This window comes from Phallusia mammillata, chromosome 2 (assembly GCF_965637545.1).
Source record: "Phallusia mammillata chromosome 2, kaPhaMamm4.hap1.1, whole genome shotgun sequence".
In the NCBI taxonomy this organism is placed as follows: Eukaryota; Metazoa; Chordata; class Ascidiacea; order Phlebobranchia; family Ascidiidae; genus Phallusia; species Phallusia mammillata.
Window position 1 is genome coordinate 3489564 of NC_137253.1, and position 13750 is coordinate 3503313.

General features: G+C 39.4%; 2 protein-coding genes across 2 annotated transcripts; one reads left to right on the top strand and one right to left on the bottom strand.

Moving 5' to 3' along the window:
- Positions 1 to 2064: 2064 nt before the first annotated feature.
- LOC145212174 (uncharacterized) lies at positions 2065 to 2709 on the bottom strand. Its single transcript, XM_080080215.1, has one exon. It carries the CDS (start codon positions 2707 to 2709, stop codon positions 2065 to 2067), a length of 645 nt encoding a protein of 214 aa, XP_079936341.1.
- An 8209-nt stretch (positions 2710 to 10918) lies between these two features.
- LOC145212176 (uncharacterized) lies at positions 10919 to 12443 on the top strand. Its single transcript, XM_080080216.1, has 2 exons — positions 10919 to 10925; positions 11681 to 12443. The coding sequence occupies exons 1-2, from the start codon at positions 10919 to 10921 to the stop codon at positions 12439 to 12441; spliced, it is 768 nt and encodes a 255-aa protein (XP_079936342.1). The 3' UTR covers positions 12442 to 12443.
- The last annotated feature ends 1307 nt before the right edge of the window (positions 12444 to 13750 follow it).

The following is a 13750-nucleotide window of genomic DNA, read 5'->3' on the forward strand; positions in this document are numbered from 1 at the left end:
TAGCTTCTTGTTCAAAACCCAAACTTGTCCTCAAAAACATTCCAATACACACCCACCACTCTTTCTTTGACACTGTTTTTCGGGCTGATATCTTTCATTGACTTGGCTATTTCAGTTTCAGGGATCTGGTCCAAAACTGCTTGGCTGTTTGAAATCCACTTTGTGAGATGAAAACCTCCTTTTTGTAGTAACTTACAAAGTTGGAAAAGAGTTTTAATTGCTTCCTCTTCAGTAGGTGCAGATGCTAAACAATCATCTACATAAAAATTGTGCTTACTATTTCAGATACATGTTTGTCAAACTCATGTCCAAATTCCTCAGTTGTGTGCTTCAAACAGAACGTAATCATACATGGGGATGAGGTGGCACCAAATATGTGAACTAACATTCGATGAACATCTTTGTAAGATCACCTTAAGGCCACCATAAAAACCTCAGCAAATTAGAATTACGCTTCTTTATTCCAACTTGGTGGAACATAGCTTCCACATCTCCAACAATAGCCATTTAGATCCCTTTTTTTTTCATTTTTCATTTAGCCATATAGAAGCGGATCAGCACACTGACCAGACTGTTAACAAAGTCAGGACCCTGCATGAGAGTATATTTAAGGACACACCTTTCTGTTTTGCAGCGCAGTCAAAGACAACTCTGACTTTGTCTGGTTTACGTGAATGATAAACTAGGTGGTGAGGAAGGTACCACATGGGGTCACTTGTTTGCAGTTCTTCAGCAAATACAGTAATCTTTTTTGCGCTGAAACTAAAATGTCTCCAGGTAGTTTACACTATTCCTCTTGGGTTAAGGTAGGACAAAATGTTTAACTTATTCATTCATCAAACTTTTCTGTCTTACTTAGATGTGGGGAATTGCAAATCTCCGGCTTCTTCACAAAAATCTTGATACCATAACCTCCGTATTCTTTGATCCAGTTCCAATGTTTTGATTCGATCGGCTTGCACATACTTTTTATCTGGTGATGGATCATTTAGCAACCACCCCAGTGGAGTTCTCGCAGCAAACGGCGCCTTTTTCCATCCAGTTCGAATTTCCAAGTTTTTTTTCATTGTCAACCTTTGGAGTCTCCAGACGTAAAGCAGATTCTCATCAGTTGGGTAGGAATATGGACTTACTGGAATATGATCCACGGCCATGGCATCTTCTTTGATACCACTTGTAAATCAAAACGAATTCCTCTAGTATATTTGACCTCCGCCCAAGGGTATCCATTTGAACGTGTTTACACTTTCCTTTTAAACCAAGTCTTTCGATAAGCTTTGTATGGCAAAACGTAGCTTCGGACCCAATGTCAAGAAATAGGAGTCTAATTCTCTGCCATTGGCAACAAACTTTACAGGTATGACACTCATATATGCACTCATTCCATTCTTTGATGTGTTGCAACAAACCTTTCCTGTACAAGGCACATCACTTACAGTTGAACTTTCATTTCTTGCATCATAATTTTTTATGGCTGATGCACTTTTTGTGGGCAAATGCAATAATGCATGGTGCTTTCTTCCACAACCTTCTACAGAACAAGTAACAGCTTCTTTGCACTGCTTTGCAATGTGACCAGGACTTGGGCAATTGAAGCATAAATACTTCTTACGAAACCAGTTGGCTCTTTCTGAAACAGATTTTTTCTTTAAACTAGGGCAGTCAACAAAGGACTTTGACTGCAGAACAAGCATTACGAAGCTGATTTTGTAAACCTAGTCTACTTGGGTGCTTTATTCATCTTGGTTACAACTGTGTGAACAGAACTCTTCTTGGGTGGCTTGTCTTGGCGCTTCCTTTCTTCTCATTTGCGAGCTACAAGCAGTTTTCCAAAAACAGTGTTGGCAATCTCTGCTTCTTCTTCAACAAACCCCACTAAATGCTGAAAGTTTGTTTCTTCGTCCCTTTCTCGGAGGATAGCAGCAACACGATGTATCCACAAGTTCTGTGAGCTGTATGGTAACTTCAATACCAACTCAACCAACCTATCAGTGGTGTCAGATCACTAAAATTTTCCAAACTTTTTATAATCAAAAGACATTTGCCCAGTGAAGTAGCAAACTGCTATAAACCATCAGAATCATCTGGTTTAAGATTTGGACCACTTGTAAGTTGGCGAACAAAGGCTCTTGACACTATGTATGGTTTTCCGAAATTGTCATATAGAATGCTCTGAGCTTGAACATATCCCAATTCAGGTGGCATAACTGTACAATGGTCCATTAATGAGTACATTTTACCTTTGCAATAATTCATTAGATAGTTCATCTTCACTCGATCAGAAGGTGCCTTCTTTCCAATGGTAGCTATAAAACTTCTAATAAATGGCCAATAATCCATTAGTTCCCCATGAAACTTCAGGGAATCTGTATTTGGTGTAGACATTGCATCAACACCTGCAGTCATTATTCCACGCACAACAGCACATTCATTTTGTATAGTTTCTGCTTTAGATGGGTTTGCTGTGTCAGCATTGTCCAGCGGGAAGGTGTACTTGGACGTGTTGGGCTTCAACAATAGAACTTCATTTTCTTCTGCAAGACTATTATGAAAAGGTTTCGGAATATCAGTTTCATTTAAACTCACTTTCACATCTTCTAGAGACGCATTAGAAGCTGCCTCCCAAATCTTAACTTTTGTTTCAGCTTCTTTAATTTTACACTGTGCTGCTAGTGTTTTGACTTTGAGGTTCAAGTAGTTGTTTTTCATGTACAAGTTTTAGTGTTTTCACAACATGCAATGATCTCACTCGAGTCATTTCACGACAAACTTTTGCTTCCAACCGCTTTCACTGGACGAAGCACTTTTCTGTGTCTTTACAGAGCTTACTGTAAAATAAGTAGAATTGAAAGAGTGCGTCCTAGCACTTAAGGCCTGTTGCACAGCCGGAAAGTACGAACAGCAACTGGAGATGTCACAAATGACAAAAAAAATAACATCAATGTTCTCTCTAACCTGAATTTTGAAATTCTTTTGAAACTGACTAATTCTTGCTTCCATTTACTTCTTACAATGACTGACTTCCTGTAACTGTAATTGAAAGTCATCACGCCTTTCATCTGATGGTATCCACTCTAAAAACTTAGAGTACGTGTTTATCAAGAAAGTTAAAACTTCTTCAATACGTTTGGACACAGAATTAACCAATGAATTATTTTTGTACATGATTGCATTTTGAGCAGTCTTATACCATTCATTAGGTAATTCTTTGTCGTGCTTCAGTTGGATCATTGATGGTGCTGCATGTTTTTTCAGCACTACTTGGCGTCTAGATATTGGTGACAAAAAAGATTGACCTCCTTCGCTTCCAGGCATAGCTTGACTTTAAATCAAAACGTTTACAAAAACGTTTCGAAAACTTCGAACGTAACGTCTACTTCAGTGCTCCTGGTGGGCACAGACGTCCACTCTGGTGCTTCAAATTAGATTCAAAAACGCGCCTACCAAGTCCCAACTACAGGCTTCTTCCCGCTAACACTCCACACAAGGTTCCAACAGTTTATTTGTAAACAAAGTCATTGTTGGCTTCAATTAGCAGGATATAGTTACTTCAACGGGATTAGGATGGATAAACTGGCGGACGGTTTTGTAAAGGAAGTATCAGGGATTAAACACAATAGAAAAGTGCCGATAGACAAAACAGTAATTTGCGATGCAACAGTTTTGTTTGCATTGGATGAGTGTTTTTTGTTAAATATTATGTCATCATAAGTTTATGTTGTTTTTTTAGATTCGATCAGAGACGCTGATGAGAAAAGACGTACCGCACCACGAGAGGAAATCGCCCATTCCAGCAGCTCATCGCCGCAACAACCCGCAGGTAAACCAATACCAAACTCACGGATTTCCAATGACCCCAACTTCAGCTGTTTTTTTAATGAGTAGTCAGTGAGTAAAAACACAACAAAACACAAACACGTGATTGTTAGTTGTCTGAAGTAGATCCTGCCATAGGCCCTGGAAACGTGACATTTTAAAACGATTTCGTGACAGGACAACCAAACAATATTAACAAAAAAAAGTAGGAAATTTTTAACAAAACAAGTAACACCAAATTGTAACGTAAATACTGTTGCTTAAATCTAAGTTTTGGCATCGAATTAGTATATTAATGTAATTTAACTGAGCAAGAACGGTAAGAATAGATTGCAAACTGGGCAAGAAATTTACGCATCAACCAGCAAAAAAAATCTCACCGTCACACATTGCACAAAATGATCGTATGTGGGCATTTTAGCGCTTTACCCTCAAAATACAATGTTTATTGTTGCCTGTGTTTCAATGACACTCGTGTATACAAGTGTTTATTCAAGGTATACATCAAAATAGAATAACACAGTTTACGAATTGGCCGCAAAAGACGAGAGTAAAAGAAAAAAAAATCAATCTGTTTGGTTTGATGTAGGTATTGAAGAACACGAAAAATGATTTTTTTTTGAAAATACTATTGTATGTAAACTGCAAAAACTGTTGATTTGTCGTCTAAACTTTTTTTTTCTTTAGATCCCACCAGACAAAGCTCCGAGAAACGCCCCACAAGATTGTTACAAAAAATATTCGACCGTTTTAGCAAAACATCACCGAAGCAACCTGCAGGTAAACCAGTCTTTAAGTTACACGTTGCACAAAGTGCTTTGGATCTTGTGTGCTGGCATTAAGGAGCTTATCATTGAAAACATAATGTTTTTTTGTTGCCCTTACTTAACAGCTAACCAGTTTCTATTTTGGTTCAAGCAAATGAATAGTCGATTAGTTTGTTGTCAATTACGCATTGCTAACTCCTAACTACCAATTAATTTTTAAATTGTAACTAATTTGTTGCAAAATCTCAGAGGAATTCCACATTTGCCAATTTACCCTGCCTTTGCCAATTTACCCTGTCAATCAAATCATTAATTAAAGCGAAATTGCCGTAACAAACTTTGCGGAAATCCTATAATTTGAGTTGACGTCATAAATGCCCCCTGTGTGAGCGACGTACACTGCGAAGAGACTTTTTTGTCGTTGTCATATATTGCAAAAGATAAAAATCTCGAAATCACCGTTTTTATTGATTTTCATCAATGGGTCGGGTAAAACCACTATACTGTTGAAATATTGGTTTCAAGGTGTTTGCGGTAGGTAAGTGACCTATCCAGCTGCACGCCGAGGTAAGTGGGTGAAAGTCCAGTGTTCTCACATAAGTCTTGAAGGTTAACTTACGTGTAGCCCCCTGGCCGGGGTGCCAGACTGTTTAGTAGGCAGCTGTAAGGTCTAGGAAAACAGCACCAGCCTTTTTTTCGCTTCGAAGCTTTCCTCAAGATCTTGCGTCAGTAGGATGACTCGGTCCACAATGGATGTACCGCGTTTAAAACCAGCCTGCTCCTGGGGGAGTTGTCGGTCGATGACTGGATCGACGCGGGCGTGAACCAAGCGTTCAAATACATTACATGGGATGCAGAGCAGAGAGACTGGGCGGTAGCTCTTTGCTGCATTTTGGTGCGAGGTTTGTTTGCTTGGAGATTGCAATTACTGTCGATTCCTTCCAGATTTTTGAAATCCTAGTTAAGCTGACGCAGGCAGGTGTTTCGGAAATTTTACAACCATAATTTAAGCGCGGTCCCGACATGAAGCAAAAATTCTGGGCTAAGTTGATCTGGACACGATGCTTTACCAAGCTTCAGATGTTAAAGGGCCGCAGCCAGTTCTGCCGTGGTGATTTCTTCAAAAAGTTTGACGTCCGGTCCATCGCCCATTCGTATGGCTGACACTTCCTTGGCCACGAGTCGTGATGACGAGCAGATCGATGCCGTAAAGGTTCCGTTCTTGACCAATTACGAAGCGATGACGTTTGCAGCAAATGTGACACTTTGACGGAGTTGCCGACCTGCCAGTGAGTGGCCAATAGGGGAGACCGGGGATGGTTCGGACGTTTTTTTGAAAATTGCTAATATTTTTTTTAGATGCGTCACATGAATTCAAATGTTAGTTTGTTGTAAAGGGTTATCCTTTACCGAAAAAGGGTAGGAGTTTCGCTTGCCAAAGCAAACTAAAAATGCATGTAATAGGTCAAATTCCTAAGGCTCTCAAGTGTCCGATGTTGCCCCGGTACCGGGGTCGGACATGGCCGGGGTCACCTCGGACAGTATACGTTCTTTTGTTTTATTCGACACATTTGGTAAAAACGACAAACGAAATTATAACGAATCATCTGATATGCAAGTCCTCTAGGCTGGTACTTTAGCACATATTTAAACAGGAAAGGTTGATGGGAAATCTTAGGACACCCATTTGCCTTTTGGATCCCCCGACTGATACGGGATTTGGCAGAACCATGGCAACCCGGTTACTTTCCACGGCGTGGATGTCTTCCACTAGCGGCTCAACGAATGAATTCACTGCTTTGGGGTTCTTTCTGTAAAATTTTATGTCAAGATCTTTTTCATTTTCCTCTCCATCGGAGTATTCAAAGTCGACCACTTTGCCTACATAAAAGAATGATTTCTTGCCATGTGCATCATATTTTACTAGTACGAAGTCTCCCACATCAGCTTTTTCTTTTAGCGTGGGTGTGGAAATATCTCCTTCACTACACACTTCATCCGTTGATAGAGATTTTTCTGGGGTGAAAGATTCATCACTGGAAGAAATTTCCTTCGAAATTTTTCGTTTTGCTCGCAGCGATGTTTTCTTGTTTTGAAACGTGACATTTTTAATGTTCCTTTGTTTTTCCTTCATTCTAATAGCTTTTTTTCAGGCGTGTCGGTAGCGATAAATGATCGGCCTCTTTTTCTTCCTTTTTCTGACCTTTTCTTTCGTGGTTGAGCTTTGGGATATGGTCTGACACATTCTGGCGAGTCATGGACTGAACACGGGATGTTGAACGGCCCGGGCACAGTGTTTCCATCGCTACTCTTTTCGTTTGGTTTAGCACGTGAAGTGGACGCTTCTGTATGTGGAAGGGAAGTTTCCCGTGATTACAGACCACTCTCTGCCGCTTCAGCACAACTTTCCGGATCAGGACGATCGGAAACAAACGAGCTCAAGAAATCGTCGTCCGAAAAAATATTCTGGTCGAAAGGACAAATACCGGTGGACAGAAATCCAGACTGGTCGCCGCTCTATCCCACGATTGTATGCAGATTCTGGGAAGATCATACTGTATATAGAAATGACTTGACCTGGGTGGGCAATCATCCAATCATCAATACCTTGGCTGACAAAGGTTTTAAACGGACCAAAAATCGTTTTATCAAGTGGTTGCAGCTTGTTAGAGGTGTGTGGAGGTAGCGTCAAGAGAACAATCCCATTATCTTTGGCGTATTTAACGCTTTCGACACTTAAGTGTGATTCATGATTATCCATTATAAGCAATACCTTCTTTTCCTGCGAGCATCTTGTGAACTGGACGTAAAACGTCAAAACATGAATACAATTTTCGGATGTCATCCATCCTGATTTATGTGCGAACGCCAACGGTCAACTTGCAAGTCCACATAGCATGCGTGCTGGGTTTTGTCTCACTTTTGGAAAAACCCAAACTGGAGGCAGTGCAACGCCGCTCGCGCCAATAATGCCAACCTGGGTCATCAGTTCTCCTCTCTCCCTGGACGTTGCCTGGCCAACTTGGCTTGCCCCACGTTGACCAACAACTTTTGGAAATTTGGTGACAGTCGTAACTCCAGTCTAAATGCAAGGGTTCACTTAGAATCGCCTACTATAGGTAACACATTTTAATAAAACCAAAAAAGTACCTCATCAATGTTAAAAATTTGCGACGGCGTAAAATGATATCTTCCATAAAGTTCGCGCAAATTAGTCTGGAACTTTTCGACGTTTGATCTATTAAAACTCATCTTTCGAGCCAAAGACGTGGCTTCAGGTTTTCTTATGCTCAAGTTGTGATTTCTCTTCAAAAAGCCGGAAAGCCAATCTTCTCCTGCTGTCTGGTTTGTCACCCAGGACTCTGGGACTTTTACGCCATTGCTGATGGCGTATTCTTGTGCCAATCGGCGAGTCGCTTTTGGAGTCAAACCATAAAACATTTTCGAACAGTTTAGCAAGTAATCTGCCAACGACTTTTTCTGCTCTTCGCTAAAATCTTTTTCTGTTTAAAATTAGGAGAATAGCAGGTCAATGCCCCACATGTTTTATGGTGTCGGACATAATCTGATAGGGTTGAGCGATTAACTCCGTGCTCAATGGCACTCTGTCTGTACGAGTATCCATTTTCAATAACTGCCAAAACAGCTTTTTTCATTTGGTCGCTTGAAGCATACTCTCCTGTGGTCTTTCTTTTAAACGTTCTTACCATATTTTTTATGATCTGAAACTATTGTGAGCATACAATATAATTCACTTACTTCAACCGGGGATGCGTCGGACATGTTGTCCGACGTATCCCCATACACGTGGCGACATAAAAAAGCAAAAACATGGCCGCCTGTTTACCTCCTGCTCAAAATCAACGTTTGCTTATTGAAGTGTTGTTTCTAAACTACGACGTCCACCACAAAAGAATTACTTTCGGCTAGCAGCAACCAAACTATACCTTTACAACCAAAAATTTAAAAAGTAGATATTCCTCTTAAACTAACTTTGTTTATTTTTACTAATCGGTTGAACTACGCATGTTCCCAAACAGTATGCTTCTTTGTAATGGAAGCATGAAGATTTGGTAAAAATGATATTACAATGCGCTACTGTGACGTCATATACCTGGTCCGAACTATCCCCGCGTCCGAAGTATCCCCGGTCTCCCCTACTAAGTGTTAGCTTGTCCAAAATTGTCCGATGGGTTTACTGGAGTAGGATTATCGAGACTTTGTTGTTATTGGCAAGCTGCTCGATGATGTTAAACTTGCATGAAGTAAGTCCTTCCACATCTAGCTGCATGATGTTAAACCCAGGACTGTTACTACAAGGGTTTCCTTGTAGAGGTTGTCCTGGGCTTAATTGACACCTGGCTGTTCAGTGGACGGTTCCTCCTGGAATTTGAACGGTGGTTCTTGTGACAGCATCTGTTCGGCATCAGAGGTCGTCTTTGCGCATAGGACTTAATGCCTATCACCCACCAGAATTCGCCTGACATGTAAAGGACTTCCACTCAAGTTCACTTCTACTCTTTCTATTCTTTATATCAACCAAAGCCTGCTTTTGCAGCGACCACTAGCGACTTACCACTTGGAAAAAATGAAAACAGGTTTGCGAAGTTTTTCCGCTCACATCACCGATAATCGCTTTCACAGTAAGCAACCACGTGGCTCCAGTCATATGCAAGGCTGCGAAATGGTGGAACGTTTATTGGGCCCGAGTTTAAGCATGCTTCTATACCAGGGGTGGGCAAACTTTTCAGCGCAAGGGCCGCATTCAAAAGTTCTTAATCTCAGGGGGCCGCATAGTATTTCACCAACGGCCCCCCAATTGCTTGCTTGTTTTTTTTTTTAATAACTGGTGTAAAGAAGTGGGTTTAATTCATGTATATACCATACAAAGCCGCTTAAAATGGTTAGATTAATAATTTCTAACTTGGTGCATAAGTTTAACCGAACGGAGCTAACTGTTTATGACGTCATAATCGGTATTGTGACGATTGCCGTGTCTGATTTTTTGCAATGTTTGCAGACAACAAACGGATAAAAAGCCTGCCGCATGTGGTTCTTAGGATGGTAATCTTTTTTTCAGTCTCACGAAATCCGTTTTTAGCAGTTTGAAAATCAAAATATTAGGCAAAATAGTTTTTGTTACGTCACGACGGCCAGTACATGTATTTTAACATACATGGTCACGGCCGCACAAACTCGTCTCCGCGGCCGCATGTGGCCGTACGGCCGCAGGTTGTGCACCCCTGATTTAGCTCTAAATATTAACATAGTATATTTTCAGCTATGTGTAAATACGTTTGTTGTCACTTTGTTTGCGCAAACATTGGTTGAAACGTTACAATTGTAATTGTTCAAAAATAATCAAGCATTTGTTGCAACATAGGCTGCACCACGTTTTTTGTTAATAAATTCCTTGCGCCAACATTAAACAAAGCGAGCCGCATTTAGTATCCATCTTAAGTGTGGTGTGGTGTGTGTTAATGATTCTAAACCCGTGTTTAATGTCCGTTTGCAATGTACTGCAACGACCTAAACTTGATCCGATGTGACCAAAGTTTTGGCGTCAACAGTACAAAGTGGGCTGTATTTGAAAACGTGAATAGCTTTTACTTTTATCGAACGATGAAATTGTTTCAAGTGAATATTTGCATGATAACGTGGCAGAAACAGCAGGCTAATGCACGTAAACACCCCCGATATTTAAAACTACGCCTGTGGTTATAATACTATTCAGCGTTGCTCGGTAACTTTCTCTTTAAAATTTCCCAACATTTGGCGGGCCGCATGAGCTCCTTTGCCGGGCCGCATGCGGCCCGCGGGCCGTAGTTTGCCCACCTCTGTTCTATACGATACCCTGTATTCGAGTCAGATGCATTTTTTTAGCTTTTGCTCCATAAACTTCTCATTTGAAAGAGTCGGTGACCGTTTTTGATATAAGGTACAATTAGGTACAACTTACAATAGGTACAACAAACAACAATTGGGCGCAGCTCAAGTTAAAACAGAAAAAAGACTACAACAAAACAACAAGTATACTGTTAGAATATTGGTTAAGAAACGTTACGTCCAGCGTAAATCAAAAGTTGATTTTGTGTTATTTATGTCTGACCTACAAAATATCTATTAATTAAACCACGACCTTTGTCCATATGGGTATATTTTAATAAAGTAAGTTTGGGACGTTTGGTTTCAACAATATGTTTCAAACTAGCACACGTTGAGAATTTGTAGGGCCTACAAGGAATTTTTGTTGTTGTTTTGGTTATATTCGTACATGGAAAAACTAACAACAACAAAAACTGTTAATAAATGGCGCTCGGAGCTGTTGGGAAAAAATGACAGGTTAATTTTGTTTGAAATAAGTTACCAGGTTGGAGAAAAAATCCCCCAATGCAAAACGAAAGCAAACATGCAACTGCAGCATTATTTCGTCACAACCTAGTTATTACGTCTTACAGACTAACATCAGCGTACTTTTTCAATTAATTTTTTACCATGTTTTTTTTTTATCGACTAGATATTAAAATAGATTAATTATCAAAATATTTGACATTTAGCACTAATAAACACTTATTGATTGCGAAAAAACTTCTGCTTTACATGAACCAGTGTCAAAATACAATAATTTGTTTCTATTTATTTCTTAAGCTGCAGACAGTGCACACTGTTTCGACCTATAAGGTCTCATCAGTGCAGCTGGTGACGAGAGATCGGCCGCATTGGCTAGTGTAGCCATTTATTGGCTCATATGCTTTTACATTGATACTGTGACACTGAGCCGACTTCACTTTGGTTCCCAAGCAGTTGCTTGGCCACTGTGAGCCAGTTTCTTTTGTGCTGTATGCCCAGTTGTGGCATCGCACAGACTGGGTGATGTATGGGGTTGTACCCTGTTGCTCACCACAAACTGGAGTGCCGTTTGATGGCTACACTAGCCAATGCGGCCGATCTCTCGTCACCAGCTGCACTGATGAGACCTTATAGGTCGAAACAGTGTGCACTGTCTGCAGCTTATCATTTATTGGCTCATATGCTTTTATATTTATTTCTTATTTCAAGAAACTTAAAATAAAAACTTCATTTTTATGTCCCTGCAGATCAAACTGACGAAATCAATGAACGCACACAAAATTATGTTGGTTTATTAAAAACAAAAAAGTATGACAAAGCAAAAGGGACAAAACAACAACTTTCAAGGTCAATCTCAGGTCAACCAGAACCTACTGCAAAAAAACTGAAAGAAAAAGCAACAAAATTCAGAAATGAAGGCAAATATTTGGAAGCCATTTTGTTTTTCAGCATCGCCGCAGATTTCTATGTGAAGAAAAATCCCAACTTCGCTGTAGCGAAAAATGTAGTGGTGTGTGCGGAGGGAATTCGAAAAACAATCGAACTTTTGATGAAAATTTCTGATTTATTTTCGAAGTCGAAAAACGTAGAAATCGTGCGCGATCACGTGATCCCACTGATGCGTGACATGATTCAGCAAATCCGCGACCTTCAAATAAACGAAGAAATTCGATGTGAATGGGAAGTTCGGTGTTTGAATAACATTGAACTGAGTCAAGATTACATCGGGGATTTGGCATCGAGGGAAACAACAATAAAACTTGGACTTGAACTTATGGAAACAAAGTTCGGAAACGAAAGTTCAAAGTATAAAATCTACGGTGACTTGTTGCACAATCTTGGTGTTGTTTGCGAGGATACTTCACGAATCAAAGAAGCAGTCGAATATTTCACAAAAGCAATCGAAGTTTACAAAACAGCGAAGGATTTAACTGAGGAACGACGAGAAAAAGAGATTGCAATAAGTGAGTGGAATTTGCAAAACAACAAAGCAAAGTTAAACAAGTGATTAGGTTTTGTCAGTAACAGAATTATTGTAAGGAAATTTGCTTTTTTACTGTAAATAATATTACTGTTTCATTTTCTCGCCTTTGTGCACAATCGCTGAATTTTGTTGATAATTTTCAACAAAAATTGTACAAATGCAAAAATAAAACTTACGTTCAAAATTGTTGGGATATTTTTCACAGAACATCATTTTCCAGGTAAAATCTTAAAAAAACAAAGAATTTGTAGTAATTGCAGAGTTTATTTTTGGTAAGAAAGTTGCAGGTTTGACAAATTTTTCAATTAATTAAAAACTCAAAAAGCATTTGTTGAAGTGATGAGGCTTGGGTGTAAAAATAAAATGTTTTCTCCAGATGTACTGGGTTACAATTGTATTTACATTAGTTTTCAAAACTTCCGATGTATTTTGAACTTTGCCATTTGGACCGCCGTTAAAGTTTAAAATAATTTTTAGTTAATATCAAAAACAACAAACCTTTATAAGTTGCATTGGACCAAACACAACCATCTGCGCATTTTCACAAACCAACGAGTTTCCACACGTAAACTGCAACTCTATGTTGATTATTAGATGCTCGGATATAATCACATTTGTCATCAATCTTAACCATGGATCCTGAAAAAGTATAAATTTAATATTTACACCACTAGGTGAACAAGACAGTTAAAGGAAAAAATGTTGCTTGCGTTAAAAAGTTAAAACTAAACAATATAAACATGGTTACAAGTGAGTTTTTAGTTTTGTGTAAAATTTTGTCATACAAACACAGGTAATTGAGCCAACCAAGAGTCACCAACCTTTAAAACTACAAAATACATTTATTTAATGAATCAATACATTTGATTTAAATAGAAAAAAATTTGTATAGTGGTTGGAGGCGTAAATGCATGAGGATACAGGTGTAACAATTTTTAGCAACACCTAAAAACAAAACTAGTATGTACAAATGTTACGTTTTTATTTTGTCACCTATTTATGACGTCATAACATATTTCTATATTAACAGAATTTTTAGCTCTTCCGGCAGTTTTTTTATTGTAATATGCCAACGTTTCGATGTCCCATACGAAACACCTTCATCAGGGTTACTGTTAATACGTTATGCCTGGCAGCAACAGTGTATTCATATTTCTATATGTCGTGTTTGCTGTAACGAATTGTCGAGGGGACGTGGCCCCACGCGGGTTGGAGTTGGAGTTGGAGTTGGAGTTGGAGTTGGAGTTGGAGTTGGAGTTGGAGTTGGAGTTGGAGTTGGAGTTGGAGTTGGAGTTGGAGTTGGAGTTGGAGTTGGAGTTGGAGTTGGAGTTGG